At 48.6% G+C, this 17,416-nt stretch overlaps 1 protein-coding gene across 4 annotated transcripts in view; it reads left to right on the top strand.

The window, feature by feature from the left end:
* si:dkey-100n23.5 (cyclic AMP receptor-like protein A) overlaps positions 1 to 17,416 on the top strand; it is a 61,743-nt gene that overhangs the window by 42,851 nt on the left and 1,476 nt on the right. For 2 of the 4 annotated variants that reach the window (XM_053877259.1, XM_053877258.1), the window contains one exon: positions 10,450 to 10,597. The exons of 1 other annotated variant lie outside the window; for it this stretch is intronic. In XM_053877259.1, the coding sequence (XP_053733234.1) occupies positions 10,450 to 10,597 (148 nt within the window). Of the gene's footprint in view, positions 1 to 10,449; positions 12,591 to 17,416 lie in introns of all 4 variants that reach the window. One more of the 4 variants, XR_008415937.1, reaches the window with a different exon arrangement.

Raw genomic sequence — 17,416 nt, 5'->3', positions numbered from 1 at the left:
TATAAGAGATGCGGCAAACCCACTCACTCTTTTATTTATAAAGAGATGCAAACAAGTTTTTTGGCACCATCTCCTTCCACCTCAAGGTCGACGGGCTCATCTGTTGTGCCAAATGCAGTTGCACATAAATCCCTTTGGCTCTTTCTGGTCTTACGTTTGAGGATCCTATCTGCTTAGCAATGATTTCACACCGCGGGGCAAAGAATTGTGGTCACATGATTGCCATTATGTTGCCCTAGTTGCATGAGGCCCCGGCTGGCTTGTCCGCTGACATCGTTGAGTGTAGTTTCCCTGCTTGGTTCCTCACGTGAGTGACTGAGAGTCAGGACTGTTCCTGATTAAATCATCGCTCCATCTGGCATGGCAACCATCGGCACATACTGAGTCACACGGCCACAGGCAGAGAGAGATGACCAGGACCAGGAGAACATTTGAGGTACAGCACCGGATACGTAGGAAGGGTTTACCTCTGAGGTGAACTGGACAGACGTGTCAGCAGCATCCTGAAGTGTGTGTCTGTGTGCGCTCGCCTCAGGTCCTGTTTGAGTGCGTAACAGAAGACGGAACGCCCCCGGAGCCATTCGTCTCCTGTTGAGCAGAGGCGACGCCCCGCTGTTCATCCCCATTTAACAAGACAGAGAGGTGGCCTTCAGGGTTGTGTGAAGAGCAAACACTCAGGGCACCGCTCGCACAAGCCACGTGCGGACACGCAAACAAACATGGACCTGAGCGACGACCAGCGCTTTTTTTCGCACTTATGCATATTCGCTAAGGCACTAAGGTGCGTGCAGGAGCTCGTGTGTGTTTGTTGTTGTGTGAGGAGGCGAGAGGAGACGCAGACACACACACACACTCGGCTCCCCTTCCCTCTGCTCTTTCAGGCACGTCTTTAAATATTCATCACTCTGGCTGCTCTGAGAGTGCCGTAAACGCTGCCTCACACTCCGGGGAATCGCGAAAGCCTACTCTATCATCTGCTCTCCCTACTGCCTCTGTCTCTCCACCACTCTCTCTCTTTCACACGCACCACACGTGCACTCTGAGTGCACCGTCTGTGGCGTCGCTGGACACACATTATGAATTAGACACAGGGAAATACATGTACATTCAAGTGACTCCTTGTGTGTGCGCGTGAAGTGTGTGCCGCGTGCTCCCGGCACCAAGGGAGACTGGTGTTGTGTTCCAGGAAACAGGATGTTTCTTTGTTTGGGTTTGGAGTCTCTTTAACGTTAGCCGCTTCAGTCCCCGGGGGTTTGTGTGCGCTTCTTTGACAGTTATTGTGTGTGCGATCGCGTGTGTTTTGTTTTAACCAAGCCTCTTTCCTCCTCCAGTGTGATTCTTGAAATCCGACAGGACATTATCACAGAACGTTGTTGGCCTGTTTTTGTGTGTGTGTGTGTGTGTGTGTAATGGACGTCACACACTGCTAACTTTGTGTCAGCCAAAATACATTACGTCAATTGTCACACACACACACAGTCGGAAACCATGTGGTCTCCCCCGCTACGCTCCAGTCCCAGCATGACTTTACAGTGCGCGGCCTCTCAGCAGACGTACGTGTCAGAGTTATGCACAAGTAGCTGATCACATGTCGTCACTCCACAATGGAAGTCCTGTTCCGCATTTGTGCTGCTTTAGCAGCACCATGAGTGAATACATGCACAAGTCCAGCACAGCTGCGCGAACCGCTTAGTTTGTGGACACTAGTGGATGTGCTGTAATATTATGACCCCCTGGCTAGTGTGAATGCCCCTCATCTCAGAAAAGGTCCGAGGAATGATTGAGCTCATGGTCTACTAATAGAGCTTAATGTAGGTTTTAATGGCGTGTTCCCAGTGCTTTGGGTCGGGTGGTTACCCCTCAAGGGTATTTCCAAAATAACTGACATTACTGTGACCATTTCTTGGTTCGCAACGCTCAAGTTCCAAGAGGGTCCATTCAGGGCACTGATACCTGTGACACACCCACAGAGACCATGATTGTAGCAAACAAAATGGACTTGTGTTTTGTTAAAGAGTTGCGACGGCAGCCATTGTTGCGAGCGATCGTGACAGAAATCAACATGGCGACCTTTGAGAAGGTGCTCGCATTTGTTGTACTCATCTGAGGCTGTAAGAGTGGCTTGAGGTGGACAGACTGTCGGACATACATGTGAATGAATACCAAAACTTTGGTCTGCTGACACATGCGGGAAGAGGCGAGAGGGCTCACTGCAGAGTTTGAGCTTCTTGAACGCAGCCTTGGTGTCATTAAATCAGTCAGGTATATGCTGCTGAAAGAGCAGAAATGTTGTCTCTGCTAACTGTGATTTGAACAAACCGGCACTCGAAATTAATCGTATGTACTTGTGATCGTCTCTTGTCGTTGGTAACTCAACCTGCATGCCATCCTGTCTCGTATTTCATTATACTGCCTTATCCGTAACCGGATTTCAAAACAAATGATCTCACAAAAATGTCAGTGGGTCACTCCTCCGTCTACTAATCGATCAAACCAAAGTCTTCTGGACTGGACAGCTGCCATGAGCAACATACTTTAGTTTGTTACATGGGCGGCTTTGTTGTTACAAACATGTCCGGTTTCTCATTGCTTGAAGGACAGAGATCCTGTGGACCTTTTCAGTGTCGACCAGCCGACAACATGTGACACAGAGAGTTGGTATTATATAAGTGCATATTGAGCAACCCCTGTTCTTCTGTGGGACTAAACAGTGGTGAAAAACCCAGTGATGCTGTTTATCTCCCAAACCTTTATTTGAACAATCTGCGGAGTTTAATTGTAATGGGGAGAGCGCCGTGCCAAATGATATCACTCTTTTCCGCGGGGATGATTTGATGTGCCAATGCGTTTGGAGGTGTTTGTTCGTTGTTTAGAAGCGGCGGCGAGTTGCAGTGAGACGAGCAGTACGTCTGAGTGGGGATAAAAGTCAGCCACACATGGCGAGTTACGCACTTCAATCCAGATGGCGGCCATCCTCCGAAAAACCTGTTTGCGACGCAGCAAACAGGTGAACCAGGGCCAGACTGGCTGCTTTCTTGTCATCAGCGGACTTTGGTGCAGCACTTTTCGAGACGCTCAGCTGTCAATCCCCCCCCATCTGTGTGGGTTGTTGTGGCCGACGGGCAACTCTTTCACCAGAAACAAACCACTGTGGTGAACGGCGAGACCCTCTTTTCTGCTGTTAAAAATGAACAGCTTTCACAACTATGATGTAACTGCAGTCTTGAATCTGTGAGGTAGAAGTCTGTGGTTTTGCCTCGGCCTCTGTTGTAGCGCCTGACTTTGAGAATCCTCCCTTGTTGAAGTGCATTCTCTCTCATTTTGTCTGTCGGACATGATCACAAATTTAACCTCAGACTAAGTAGAGATGAACAGCATAAATCAGAACTAATCGCCGAAACCTTCTCCCAGTGAAGAAGTGAGAGTTTTCCAATTTTGTGTTGGTTCTGAATATTCCCTAAACTTAATAACATCTCGTGCTTCAAATGATCCGGAGATAAACATCGAGCTTGTTGGAAGTCTCATTTCTTCATGGAGCTTTTTCTTCGCTCTACATGACCTTCAGATATTACCGAAAGACGTTTTGGTGGTTTTAGTTTTGTTTCATTAAAAGTGTTCTATTTGAAATGAAATACTTCTGTTGCCTTCCATTCATGGAATTCGAACCTGGCTGGGTAGTCGCCTCAGATCTACCCATGGCTGGTGTAGATATCAGAAAGTAGTGAAGCAGAACCTCATTGAAAGGGACAGAATGACATTATTAGTCCTCCCTAAAGACACCTGTCTTCCTCAGGTCATCATTGACCACTTCCACCGACCTTATTGGTCGCCTTCCCCACACAGTCTCTCTTTCTCCATGTGTCCAGACCATCTGCTCCACCCGCTTTTGTCTGCCAACATCTCCACCTGTTCCTTGATGATACTCATTTCTGATCTTGTCCTTTCCAGTGTCTCCTCTCTCACTCATCTGACTCTGACTCTCGAGTCTCTAAATCAGGGGTCTTCAACTCAGTGCTAGGGTCGATTGCTGAACCAATCAGGAGTCTGAAGGAGTCTAATCTTGAAGGATTCTCCACTTCTCCCAGTTCCACCTTGTCTTCACCCTCTTCTTTGCCACGAGTGCCTGCTTCTTCCCTCTTCCTCCATCATCCCACCAGCTTTCTTCTACCGACTGACCATCTCCATCATCTTTCCCACCACCTCTCACTGGAAATCCCTGCATCATCAGCAAACAACTCACTTCAAAACGGGCATGTACGTGACCATCATAATCGATGGATGTATTTATTCATATTTATCACAGTTTTCTTAAAAAGAAAGAGGGACACCTGAAAACTTTCTCTGGTTTTGTGTGCATTGTTTAGCGACATCCTGTGTCACAGTCATTTGACCGTCAGAGGTTGAAGGTTGAAGATAGAGCTGTTTCAAATTAAAGATGGCATTAAGCAGATTTGTTCCAAACTGTCTATCTGAAACTGTTGAATGTTAAGTGGAAGTCAGATGCCTTTAAGTTGTCTTCCACAACCAGCTGACACTATGGGAACCCAGCACACACGCACACACACACAGATATGTATCAGCGCAGTAAATGTGTATCATTGGTATTTTTTTCCCTCCTTCTTTGCTGCCAATTTTCTGTCGTGTTTCAGAATCAGAATCAAAACAAGGGGTTAAAAAGTCACACCCGGTGCAGGCAATGGGTTATTTACGTTTTGGCAGCGATGTTCTGCGTGAGGAAACGTGAGTCTTTATGTCAGCGGTGAAGCAGCTTGGCCCTTGTTTTGGTGCTTTGAAGTGTTGTGATTTCTTTGCAGCGGGGAGAAATAAAGGGAGTCAGCCAGTCAGTCAAAAGGAGGAAGAAGTATGATGAGGTCAGGGCGGCTTTCTGGCACGTTTCCCGTCTTCACGGAGGATTTCTCGCCGCGTGTTTCTGCGGATGTGGCGCACAACAATCAGAGAAATAGGTGAAGAGCGAAGTTGATGACGGGGAAGTGTCACAGACTGGCAGCAGGGGATATTAGAGGAGAAGGGTAGGGATGCAGATGATGGATTTTCTGGAGAAGCTGGAGGGCAGGAGAAGGAGAGTCTGCTTTTCAAAAGTGACTGACAATATGATAGATGGCAGCGGCGGGAAGTGATGAAGGCTGAGCAGGCCCGGCGATAGCCACAGGTGGGTGTCTGATTAAAGCGCTGTGTGTTTATTGCTGCTGACCATTGGCTGCGCCTGTGTACACAGTATCATCCCTGTTGTCCGAGGCCCGTCAGCCGGCAACTCGCTTGACTACGCAGCGAACTCAGACCTTGACACACACACACGCAGCAGCTCAGCCAGGCATCGCCCGAAGCCACACTTCCCGCAACTGCCTCCCTCATTCATCATTCATTAGCCCAACTCACACAAGAGAGCCCCCCCCCCCCCCCCCCCCCACTATGTACACACACATAAACACCAACCCCTCCCGCACCGGCCACTTTTTTTTTCCTCCTCTTATTTTGGTTTCTCTTGCACGTAATCCCGCTTGTTTGTCTCGCTCGTGTTTCGCAGTCTGTCTTTTCTGATATCTCTCCTCCTCTTTCTCGCTCACGCTCGCTGCCTCCGCTGCTTTTTAGTCTTTTCCATTCAGGCTCACTTGTTCAGCCCCCCCACGCTCCCGCTTCTCCTCCTCCTCCTCCTCCATCACTCTCGGCCCTCGTTCCCCTTCACACCTCTTAACTGCTAACTCCCTCTCTCCTTCCTGCGCTGCACTGTTTCCCTGACACTCGTCTGTGCCCCCCCCCTTACTTTCCACACACACACACACACACCTTCCCTGCATCTCTCTCGTCTGCTCTTTCTTCCTTTCATTTCACTACCCGTCTCTCCCTCGGTGGAGGGGAAAGGCTCTTTGCCTCTAATTGCGGCTGTTCCGTTGCCATGGTGCGCGCTGCTCTGTGCTGTGTGTATGTGCGTATAACTTTGTCTGTGTGGCAGGCAGATGATTGCTTGCTGCCAGCTCTCGTTTCCCGGACGCTGATCGTGTTTCTTTGCAGCAGCAGGGAAAAAAAAGAGGCGCCAGAAATAGCCCGTACACACACACAGACCCACTCACTCTCAGCGCCGCGCTGCTCCGGCGAGCACATACACAGATTCACATCCTTAACGTTTCCTCTCCACCTGACACACTCTGGCGCACATGACCTAGGTTATAGCCCGTGTGCCGGCCCGGGTGTGTGTGTGCGCCACGGCTCCTGTGCCTGTGTGCGCTTCCTGCGTCTCACAGGAGGGTTGTGTGGGGACTCCTGATTTATTTCACCTTTAATGGGAAGTGAAATGAATGTGAGCAGCAGCTGGTCTGCTCCTCTGAGATACAGCGGTAGGCTAACCCAGAAAACAGGCAACGTGGCTCGAAAATGGCCCTCATTCCGACCCGAGCCAGGACACGCCGCCGCATGCTCCACTAGAAGAACCATTGTCTCTATTTTACGCCGCCTTGGGTCACTTAGTCAACACCCTGTGTGCGCTGGTTCACGCTCCGCGGCGACCTGCTCCCTGTTCTTTCCGCTGTCAAACTTTCCGAATGGAAGTTGGGAGTTGAGTGCAGACAGATTATTAGCAAATAAAACCTTCGAACCTCCTGCCGCAAAAGAGGATAAGAGCGGATTATAACCAGATTTGTGGACGGATCTCCATAATCATCGTCTGTGCTATTCACCTGCATTTCTCTCCGAGAATTACCATTAGCTGGGAGAAAAAGATGTCTGAACCTGCTCACTGTCGCGGCACCCAAGTGACTCCAACCATTTAAAGCGCGGCTGATTGCGAGTTTCACAGATGAAAAGACGGAATATAAAGCCGTCACAAGTCAATACTAACAAAGGTGACATCAACAGCAACCGCCAAGTCAGTTAATCATCGCGTGCGGTTAAGAGAGATCTCGTCTTCGTCGTGATTGCATTTGTCTCTAATGAACGTTACGGGGGACACAGAAGCCACTATTAGCAAGTTTTAATTAGCAGAAGCGCATTCTTGCTAAACTGGATTTTTGGGTTGCTTTAGGAGTTTAGTGGGTTTCTCCAGCCCTCTGTGGGACCGCTCATCCTTCGATCTCCGAAGTGACATCAGCACCTCAGGTTGCGGTTCTCGCCAGGATAGTCACCTCAAACCTGTATCTGTAAGGAGAGGTGGTTCAGTGAGTCGAACTCTTAAGGTGTTTCCTGTTATGGGGCAGCAAAGATGAGATTATTTAAGAAGCAAAGACCTCAGTCATCTGTCTGACACTCAGACAAGACTCGCAGGAATGCCCTCCTGAAGTCCCATTTCCATGTCGGAAAGTCAGAGATATCTCACCACCCAACCTGAGATGGCTTCCCCAAGTGTAAACAGGAAGTCAAGGTTTTGCAGCAATAAAAAAGAAAAAGCCTTTATGTTGCATCTTTATCCGGGAGGTGTTCAGGTTACAGAAGGCACGTGCAAGAAGAGCTTTTGTGGATGTCAGCATCTTGTTTTGGTAACGGAAAGACATCACGTCATTCCCAGCTCCGACTTCTGACTTCCAAGGTAAATAGAACGCTGGTGCGAGTCAGTGCCTCCAGGCTGTCACACTTAGTTTGGACGTTTAATCTCATTCTCCTGCCTTGAGATTTCAAGAAATACAACCATTTATCAACCAGACTGTCAGTTGATGTTGATGGAATTTCTGGGCTGTATTTTGACTCAACTGCACACACTGTAGGAACATTCTCATGCCAGACTTGAACTGTGAAGGGCTTCTTATGGTCATTTCTGTTCATGTTATGAAGTCAGAAGTCCTCTTCGTGTCCTCTTTCATCCATGAACTTCTTGGTGGTTTCCCCTCTTATCTATCGCCGACATCCTCTCTCCATGCGTCCAAACCATTAGGCCTCCCATACTTTGCCTTCTCCACATGTACCTCTGATAGCACCTGAGAACTTGTCAGTGCCCTGTGGCAGCCTAAGAATCCTCATCTTTGGATCAAGCAGATTGTTTTAGGGCTGGATTGAATGGCATTGCCGGACATTCCTCCTTATTTAGATGTTGTGAAATGGTTGGCTCGTTTTGTCTCTTCTCACCTGACTGGCTGGATGAGGCAGGGGGGTGTTGTCCTCTTTAAATGTGGAGAGTCCAGGGAACTAAGAGAGTGACCGGACAATACAAAGGCCAGGATCTCTTTGTACCAGCGGAGTACACGGTGAACCTTAAGTCACGTGGCTGACATGCCACACATCATTTTCTCCTTACTACAAACAACAGGAAGCATCAGCTGTCTGCACTTCAAAAAGCTGAAGGGGTCCTCACTTAAATTGATGGTTCAAATTTGGGTCATAATGGCCACATTATATAGAACGTCTCTGCAATTTATTTAACCTTTTAATGACTTTAATGAACATCGGAAGAGACATGATTAGCGTGCTTAAATCGGCAAAAGCACAAACACTCCATCTTGTATAATGTGTTGTCTTTCCGCCGCTTTTTCCCGTCGCTTTATTTGATTCCAGGCTGAGATGTCCATTAAGAAGTGACTTTTAATGCGTTCAATCAAGCTCTTTGTTAATGAGTTCTACCAGCTGAGATGAGACATGGCGACGCTCGCCAGCCTCAGCCGCCGCGTAATGATCCTGCTGAATTTATAAGATACCTGTAATCATCACCGAGAGGCGGGATCGATCGGCGGCAGCTCCGGACTGCACGAGGTGATGGAACGTTTTTATGCAGCAGGCGCAGCGCCGCACGAGAACTTCATTTATTATTTAAATCTTCCAACTCTGCGGGAGGATTAGTGGGGATCCAGTAGCCGCCGCCCGCAGCAGAAGACCGTCGCTCTGTCAGAATTTTAGGACAGATTTCATTTCAGGAGAATTTCCGGGAGCGCTGTAAGAGGTTTGGGTTTTGGGCCACCGGGGCAGATAAAACAACCAATATATTTCTGCATCATGAGGAACCCAAGTGGGTTTTCACTAAACTCGTTATCTTCTATTAGTTTAGGGAGCAAGTAAAGGGAAGCTCAGTGCGCTGCTGGAAATGCATTCATTCCACGGTGGTGGGAGCCGTGGGGGTGGGGGGCGGTAGTGGTCCTCCGGATCCCAGCCACTGGCAGCGAGAGGCGGGGGACACCAGTTCGCGTTGGGGCAGCAACTTTGAATCATGGATTAACCTCTGTGTGTTTTGCGCCGGGAGGAAAGTCTCATGGCGTCTGCTCCGCCATCCGCCGGCATTTCTCCCAGGACCGTCTGAATGGCAGCAGAATGACGTGCACGACGAGGATAATGGTTTGAAGCGGCGCAGCAGCATCGTCATGAAAGATTTCATTACATTCATCATCATTTAAAAATAAGTGGAAAGGAGTCCTCACCGCCTGCGTCTGCTCAGCGATGAGTCACTGTGCCACCTCACAGCAGAACAGCAGCTCCTCTCTTCCAAAGGTCGCGGCTGAAAAGCCCTCTCCCCTCCCCCCTGCCTGTCCTCTCCCCTCCTTTGCGATACCATCTCCTTGGGGATGGTTTTCCTAACCCTGAGGTCAACCACCATGACCAGTATTTTCACCGCACATGCCCACGTCAGGAGCCAGGCGCAGACGGGGGAACGCAGTAACCAGTGTACGGTTTGATTCTCTCCCTAATAGATCAATAAAAGACATTAGTGGCATGCTAACCCAGCGAGCAGCACTAATATAGGGTTAATCCGGGGTTAATGGCTGAGCGGCATCATTCAGGGAGGCAGCCATTAGTTTGCAACCATACAGCACAATATCGGGTTCTGCTCTCGGTCCCGCACCCGAGGCGGACGACGCAGACGGAGGGCAGGAGAGGCGAATCACCTTGTGCGTCAAGATGAGAAAGATATATTCAGGCAGTTGTAACTAATGTGAATAAATGGGAGCAATATTTCCGGCAAAGCAGAGACGCGTGTGAAATGTGTTTGAAGAGAAGATGCAACAGAAGACGGGAAGGAGGAATTGTGGTCACGGGAAGCAAACTGAGATGAGAGGAGGAGAGGAAGGGAGTTGAGCACTACACTCCTCTCCGTCCTTGTAAAGTGCTGCGTGCTGTCGAAGCGGCAGCCAAGAATGTGTCAGCCCAGACGTCTCACGCTGCCTAATGGGCTCTTAAATGCTGATATAAAGCGCACTCGCTCTTTCGCCCTCCCCTTTTCCTCTGCCTCTCTCCCTTTTTTTTTTCCTGCCTCTGACACTCGCTCTCATTACCTCTCGTTTTCACCCTGTCCCTCACTCTGTCACTCACTTGTCCTCTCCCTCTCTCTCTTTGACTCTTTCTGCTGCTCTGGTAGCCTCTCACCTTCTGCCTTTGCCTTTTCTCGCCTCTGTCTCCTCCATACCTGCGACTTCACCTTCAATTACTCCATTCTTGTTTCAGAAGCTCTCTGGCAGGTTGTCTCTCTGTTTTCCACTGGCACACGGAGGGGTCCGACGCTTCTGTTTCTGTCCTCCGCAGGCTCCATAATACCGTCTACCCTCAGGAGCCATCCTTCACTCTCACCTTGTTGCACGTCCTGTCGGCGCCGCTGCACGGCTTGGCCAACGCATTCGTCTTTGGCCTGGACAGAGACTGGTGGAGTTTACTGAGCCCGACTGGCTTGCAGGTACAACACTCGCTTCCAAATCACATTCCAAAAAAGACCACGAACCGGACCCGGCACCATCATAAAGCTCTCAACCTTGGTGGCTATTTTGGGGAAACACAAGATGACGTGACATGCCAGTTTCCCGACGAAGCGCAAAAACTTTGAACCAACTGTGTCCAGTCTGTTTAAGCAAGTCAAATATGCAGTTCAGAAGCTGGACAGAAAGAAACAAAAAAAGGCTCATAAAGAATGATCTATTCAAGTTTCCAGCCCTTGTAAAAGTAGTTTCATCAAGCATAATGACATTTGCTGACAGTTTATTGACTTGGATGATGGAGAGTGACTTCACAACTCCCCAGCGCTGTCAAAGAACCAGAAGCTTAGCAGTCGTACATAAAGCATTTTAGACAGATGAGGAGTGATGCAACAATAAAAAGTTACACTGGAGAGTCATGTTGTCAAACACAGCTGGCATTTAGGGTTCAATCACTTCCTCAGAGCATTGTGCAGGTGTGAGGGTCCAGTCCTTCCTCTCCCCAGTGTGTGTTCTTGTGGGGGTATACCTTGGAATTCCCCGGTCAAGAGACGGGCTTCCTCCAAGTTTGATATGCCGAGACAATCCTGACTAGATGACGGGCCAACTCCACTGAAGTCTTTCTTTATGCAGCAGTTCTATTACAAGCCTGTTCCAGATCTCTAGGAATCTAGACACCCTCATTATGGGATCCGGATCTTACCCTAGATCCTCACTCTATGTCGCTACGGAACTGAGAGCTTTATCTTTTAGCTCAGCTCTGTCTTCTCAAGGACAGTCTGTTTAGGAGTCCTCTTCAATGTGGAGAATTATTACGATGATCATCGGCATCACGACGTTGATTTTCTCTTCCAACATAGTGCCACTCTGTCAGGTGAGTGGCAGAGACAACAGTCAAGCCAAACTGGACACGGGTTCCTCTGCTCAGATGCCCTCCTTGGGGGAATAACCCACAGCATTCGCAGGACAAGAAGACATACAAACAAATAATCTCTCAACGTTGCACCTGAGACTGATACTGGCAAGTGGCTTCTCTTAAATTAGAGGTGGACTTGTTCCCAGCGCTTCCTATCTCTACTGATCCAGACACCCTCATTACAGCATCTTGCCTCTGAGATCCTGTACTCTCCCTCTCTACCCTGAGCTTGTGACCATAATGAGAGGGGAGAGCTTTATCTTCTAGCTCAGCTTGTTCTTCTCGTCCTCATCATAAATTCACCACCTGAAGATTATCTTCAGCCCTGCTCCTTCACTTTTGGCCAGCTGGACCACACTGTCCTCCAATCTGCGTCTACCAAATTCTATCAGAATTATGAGTCGCGCTGGTTACGGCGGTCAGCACTGCCTGACTCTCCATTCTCACTGGAAAAGGCTTGTAGTCAGATCGTGGAGCCGACACCAGTCGTGAAAGGACCCCTGTTAACGAGTTTGATACATCAAAATTCTGAAGCACCTCCAACGGAATACCCCCAGGAACACTGTCAAATGCCTTCTCAAGCTCCACTGAACAGTGAACTGGCAGACATGAGTGGTGGTCCGTCTGTTTATAGGCGGGGGCAGTGCTGTAGGGTCTGTCCGGTAGTTAAACCTTGGTTCAAGTGGCGCAGCGTAGCTGTGGTCCTGGCCACCTCTTCAGACGTGCCGCTCTTAGCCCGTCTGGAACCGCGGTTCCTCTAAGAATATATACATTTCTGAGTGAGTTTCGCTTTCATTTGACATTTTTGGGAAGCGTGTCGATAACAAGATCACCAGAAGCAAAGAGGTTCAATTTCACTAAACACAAGGATCAATATTGTTCCCCACAGATTCGTCTCTATCAACAGATATTGACAGCGTTTGCAGATATGAGTTGGGCTTGATATTGAGCGACAAGACAGAAGGGAAAATCCAGTGCGGACGCTGCACGCCGACGCACACCGTGAGCCGACTCGCTATCATCAAGCAGATAAGCGGTCATGTGTCCTATGCAGAAGAGTGGTATGTGTGCCGTGACCTTCAGCTCAAATGTCAATGTTTCACTGTGGTGAGTCGGGGGAGAGAGAGCCAGAGACAGGGGAGTGAAATGGATTCCCAGTGTGTTCGTAAATCACGGCGAAAATGCAGTTTGTGCATGTCAGAGGAGGAGAGAGGAGACGACAGCGAAAGAGAGCGAGAGAGTGAGGCAGACAGGCACCGTGTGTGTTCGTGACTAACAGCCGGTTGTTATTCATCCTGGCATGCGACTCCCAACAGCCCCCTCACATCAGGTGCGAGGTTGACGGTGGAGAGGAGGGGTAAAGGAGAGAAGGTGGCAGTGACAGTGGTGGGTGGGGGGTGCTTGTAGCGGCGTCAAAACATGCCGTCCTCAAAGCAACAGATCTGCGCTCTCATCAGACACCTCATCACCACCCCCGTCTCTCCCGACCCTGCGACTGGCAGTCAGTCGCTCTCTATTTCTCTCTCCGCTTCTGAGCTCCTCTCTTCTTCACATGAGAGCAGTGGAGGGAATTTAAGGACGTGCTCGCGGTCTGATCACGCCAGCCCTTTTCGCGGCAAACACAGGAGCTCGTCCAAAGCAAAGTTCACATTCTGGCTGTCCTAGCGAAGTGAGGGAGCTGAGTAGAAACTGTGATGTCATCCCTTTTTCGAGGGATGGCGTTCTGTCACTGCACCTGCAAAAAAAGGTCTACAATGTCGAGCTTTTCATTTATTTTCTATCACGCCCATCACTACCTAAGGCAAGAAGACCCCGCTGTGTCTGTCGGAGACACGCTTGCTACACACCTGTGTGGCAACAGATGTTGGTCTGCTCATCTGCTGGGGTTAAAGTGAGTCCTCAAAACCCCTGCAGATACAGCCTTGCTTCACGCCCCTAATTTTAAATGTGTGCTGTCCACTTACGTCAGTCCAAGGTGGTATTTCTCCTGTTCCTTGAAACCTTTGTTTCTTGTGTGGGGGAAAAGGCAAGGCCTGTCCGTAGTGAGTCCTTCGTCCACCTGGAATCTGCTTTTTCAGTCACTCCAGCATTAACTTTTCACCGTCCGTACAGCTGAACTGACACTTTTTGGAAACTGTGACGTCCGAGCCCTCTGTAGTCTTATACCCTGAAGGAGGTCTGGCTACAGAGAAGTGCCCATTTAGCCGCAGCTGTTGAGCATATCCGATAGATCAACACAAATGCTGAGCTCCAATACCTTCTCTAACCCTCAATTTTGTGCGTTCACGTTTAGGGATAGTGTGTCCCATTGCTATAGGCAGTGGTGCAAATTATCCCTGAAAATTAACCCTCAACTTGTTGTGAGGTTGGATTTCAGATTTGAAATGAAGTGAAAGATCAAATTGCCCTAAATGACAGGTTGTGCGCACTGGATCCAGTTTTGCCAATGTTAGAGCGCCAACTACTGATGTAGTGAACACAACGTCAAAACATTTTAACACCTGAAACTAGGCTGCGAGGCCAAAGTAAACGGCGGATGCGCCTTCTGTTCTCTGCATTTCTTCTCTGCTCATTTCTGAGCCGATGGTAAACAAACAGAAGAAACACAGCAGGCAACACAGCCGCATTAACCAACATTTTTCCTGAAGTAAAGTAGTCGTTCGATGGGTCGAATTTGCATTTTCATAACGAAGTAGTTCCCCTTGGCGAGGTCACCTACCTGTTGAGGGCACTTCAAACCAATTGGAAGACTTAAGGGGGAGAAATGGGGCTCGGTCTAAATCTTTGACAAATGGTGCTCTTGGACGCACCGCATAGACAACAGTTGAAATATCCATATAAACCCCACATGCACTGCACTTGTGTTGCATTCTTCATGTTGCGAGCGGACTTGTGGAAAGGCACTAGATGAGTGTGAATGTGTCACGCCTCTGGATTGAGAGTGGGCAAACAGAGAAACACGTTTTATTGTCTTGAACCGGAATTCAAGTATTTGTACCGTTAACTGAGTATGTATAGCGACCCATCGCAAATATACTCTTTTGCAAGGACGCGACAAAATCACATACATTTTGTGTGGACGCCTGAATCAGTTGAATATTACCCAAGTATTTTCTGTTAAAAAAAAAAAATTGGCCTGAAAAACAATGGTTTTCGTGCGGACAAGGCCTCGCAGTTGACTGGTTTGACTAATAAGAAACTTGAAGACTTACACAGCTTGTTCCTCTTAATCAGTTTAGGACATTAAAACCCTGAGTTCCTCCTCCAAAGTTTGTCCTTTCACGCTGAACCCGCCCCACCTATTCACATGTCCACATACGAAAGTTATGAGAGACACGAGGGACCATCTTTTTAAGATCTGGGTAGCTGAGTCCAAACTCATCTGTGTATATTTCGGGACGGCGGGTGGGAGCGCTCGTCCAAACGGTGGCTACAGAAGATTCACCGTTAAAACAAGGTGTGAGTGTTTCTTAGGTGGTGTGGTGTGCAGTATTTGTGCCTCACAGGTTGTGCTTGAGTTTATTGAGAAACGCCTTAATGTTCTTTGTAAATGACAAATGAAAAGGGGGGATGTTTTCATTGCCAGTGTGACTCAGTCCCACCGGTCTTCTTGGTCCTCATTAGTCAGAGGAAGTGGCCCTTGGAAGGAAAAGCAGTAGATAATGCTTAGCAAGCCGATCAATCCTGCAGCCAGGTGACCTCATTTGACAGAAAATGGGATCCATAAGAGCAGACTGCCTTTGTTCATTGGCTGGTGTCTCACATTGGTGCTTTGAGCTGGAGCCAGGATGTCACCTTTCTACTCTTGCCTGGACCACCATGGAAACCTGGGCAGGCCCATCAAAGGCTGCAGTGCTGCTTGTGAAAGGGGAGCTACATAAGGCTTTGTGATGGCCCACAATAGTCCTCTCATGTGGACGTTGTGTTGAACAGCAAACACACGGAAACATCTTTGGTGCTGCTGAGTTCCCAGGAGAAAATTCTCAGTCTGGATGTTGTGTACTGTTACCATGGATACAGCCTTTCTGATTCATCTGCCGAGTCGTCTACCTACACTCCTATATGGCGTCGGTTTGACTTGTCTTCACCGTTATCAAACTGGTTGGACTTCGGAATCCGCTTTGGTCTGCAGATGCGTTCCAGATGCTGTTAAAAGCACACACACCTGAGCAGAGGTGTCACGCGTGATTTATTATTGTCAGATTTATTAAATTTTGGATGTAGTCAGTTTCTCATCTTCGTAGTAGGCAGCCGTCGCAAGCTGGTTCTTCTTCTTATCACGCTTGTTTTCTTCTGCGGCGAACTTTGCCTGCTCTCCTCCTTCTCTCACGCTCTTTCTATTGTGTCTTTATCTGCATGTGTGTGTGCGTGTTGGTGCATATTTGACTGCCTCTTCGGTTCCCAGCACTGGGCTCCAGCATCTCTGGTATTTATCTCTCTTACATTATTTCTGCCACTCTCCTTTGTGTTGCCTCTCCCTCCCACATATATACTCCGGCTCCCTCTCCCTGCCTCCACCTCCTGCTTGCGCTTCTTCCCCGATATTGATCTGCATTCTAGCCACACAACTGAAGCGCCTGTGGCTCTGCGATGAGCTCACCTCTCACTGGTTCCCAAGTGCAGGCTGGGAAACACTGATCCTCCAAGAGCCTCGATAGCATTCTGCAACACAAGGACCGCACCATTTTGTATGAATCGCCTAGTGTTCATACGGCCATAGACTTTTCTTTATGTCCTGAAAGGTTTTATTGAAAACCTTTTCATTCGTCTCAGAAGTACCTTTTTTCACCTGATCTGAGGCCACTAAAGGGCTTCTCCAACCCCTCCAGGGTAACAATGAGGCGTTCCCAGGTCGATAGTCTTTTCAGCAGGTCTGCCCCGGGGCCTCCTCCCAGTTGAGCCCACCAACAACAAACAAGGGATTTTCTGAGAAGGCGTCCTAACTAGATGCCCAAGGCACCTCAACTGGCTTCTGTCTTTGAGAACTAGATGCGATTCTGCTCATTTGTCTTTGTCTTATTTGGATCACTACTCAAAGGAGGATCGAGAGCTTTGCCATTGGCGAAGGTCCACACCCTTATTCCTTACATCACTCATCAGCAAGTCCGCAGGACAAGTGTTCTCATCTCTCGCAAGGGTCACGGTCAAGATGTCCCTTTCCTCTGACATTGAGGAGATAAACCCTCTGTACCTGACTCCGCTATGTCCATACAACCTACCATCATTCAGAACAAGAGAGGTCCTCTGTTTCGGGCAGTAAAACATCTAGAAATCGGCTTTGTTTGGAATTAGAATTGTGGCCCTAGTGAACTGGAATAGTTGACGGTTCGATGGCAGAGATTAACTACGAGAAACGTCCAACAAAAACAAGTCAGAGTTGACAATGCTCTGGCTGGAAAGACAGAAATTGGTCAGTGAAAGTGTTCAACTGGTCAAGTCACAAGTCTGAGCCTCCTCACGGCTCGATCAGCACCAGCCGTGAGAGATCTCGTAAACAGGATTTCATGAGAAAAGTTCAGATGAAAGTTTATTACAAAATCATCAGAAGGCTCTTCTGAAATTAGCAGTTTTCCACGAGCAGGAATATTTTTTTACGCGGCAAATCGAGTCCTGGTTTGAGTCACGGTGCAGTCATGCAGGGGTAATGTGTGGTTTCTCCACTTCGCTGGGCTTTTGTCTCAAGATCTTTGAACTCCGCGTAGCTTCTCTCAGGCTGTGAAAAAATACTGTCTGCTTCCCCGGCAGCTCCAAGATTAATTCCGAGACCAAATTCATTTCCAAGCCCAACTTCTCACCTCCCCAACTCTAATCAGCAGTGAGTTATGTCTCCAGCAGAAGCCCTGTAGGTCGTTATCTTTGGCTCCGAGTGCAGCGTTTTGAACACCAT

The sequence above is a fragment of the Synchiropus splendidus genome, chromosome 10 (assembly GCF_027744825.2).
Source record: "Synchiropus splendidus isolate RoL2022-P1 chromosome 10, RoL_Sspl_1.0, whole genome shotgun sequence".
NCBI classification, from domain to species: domain Eukaryota; kingdom Metazoa; phylum Chordata; class Actinopteri; order Syngnathiformes; family Callionymidae; genus Synchiropus; species Synchiropus splendidus.
Note: the sequence above shows the minus strand (reverse complement) of the source record. Positions and strands in the feature narration are given on the sequence as shown.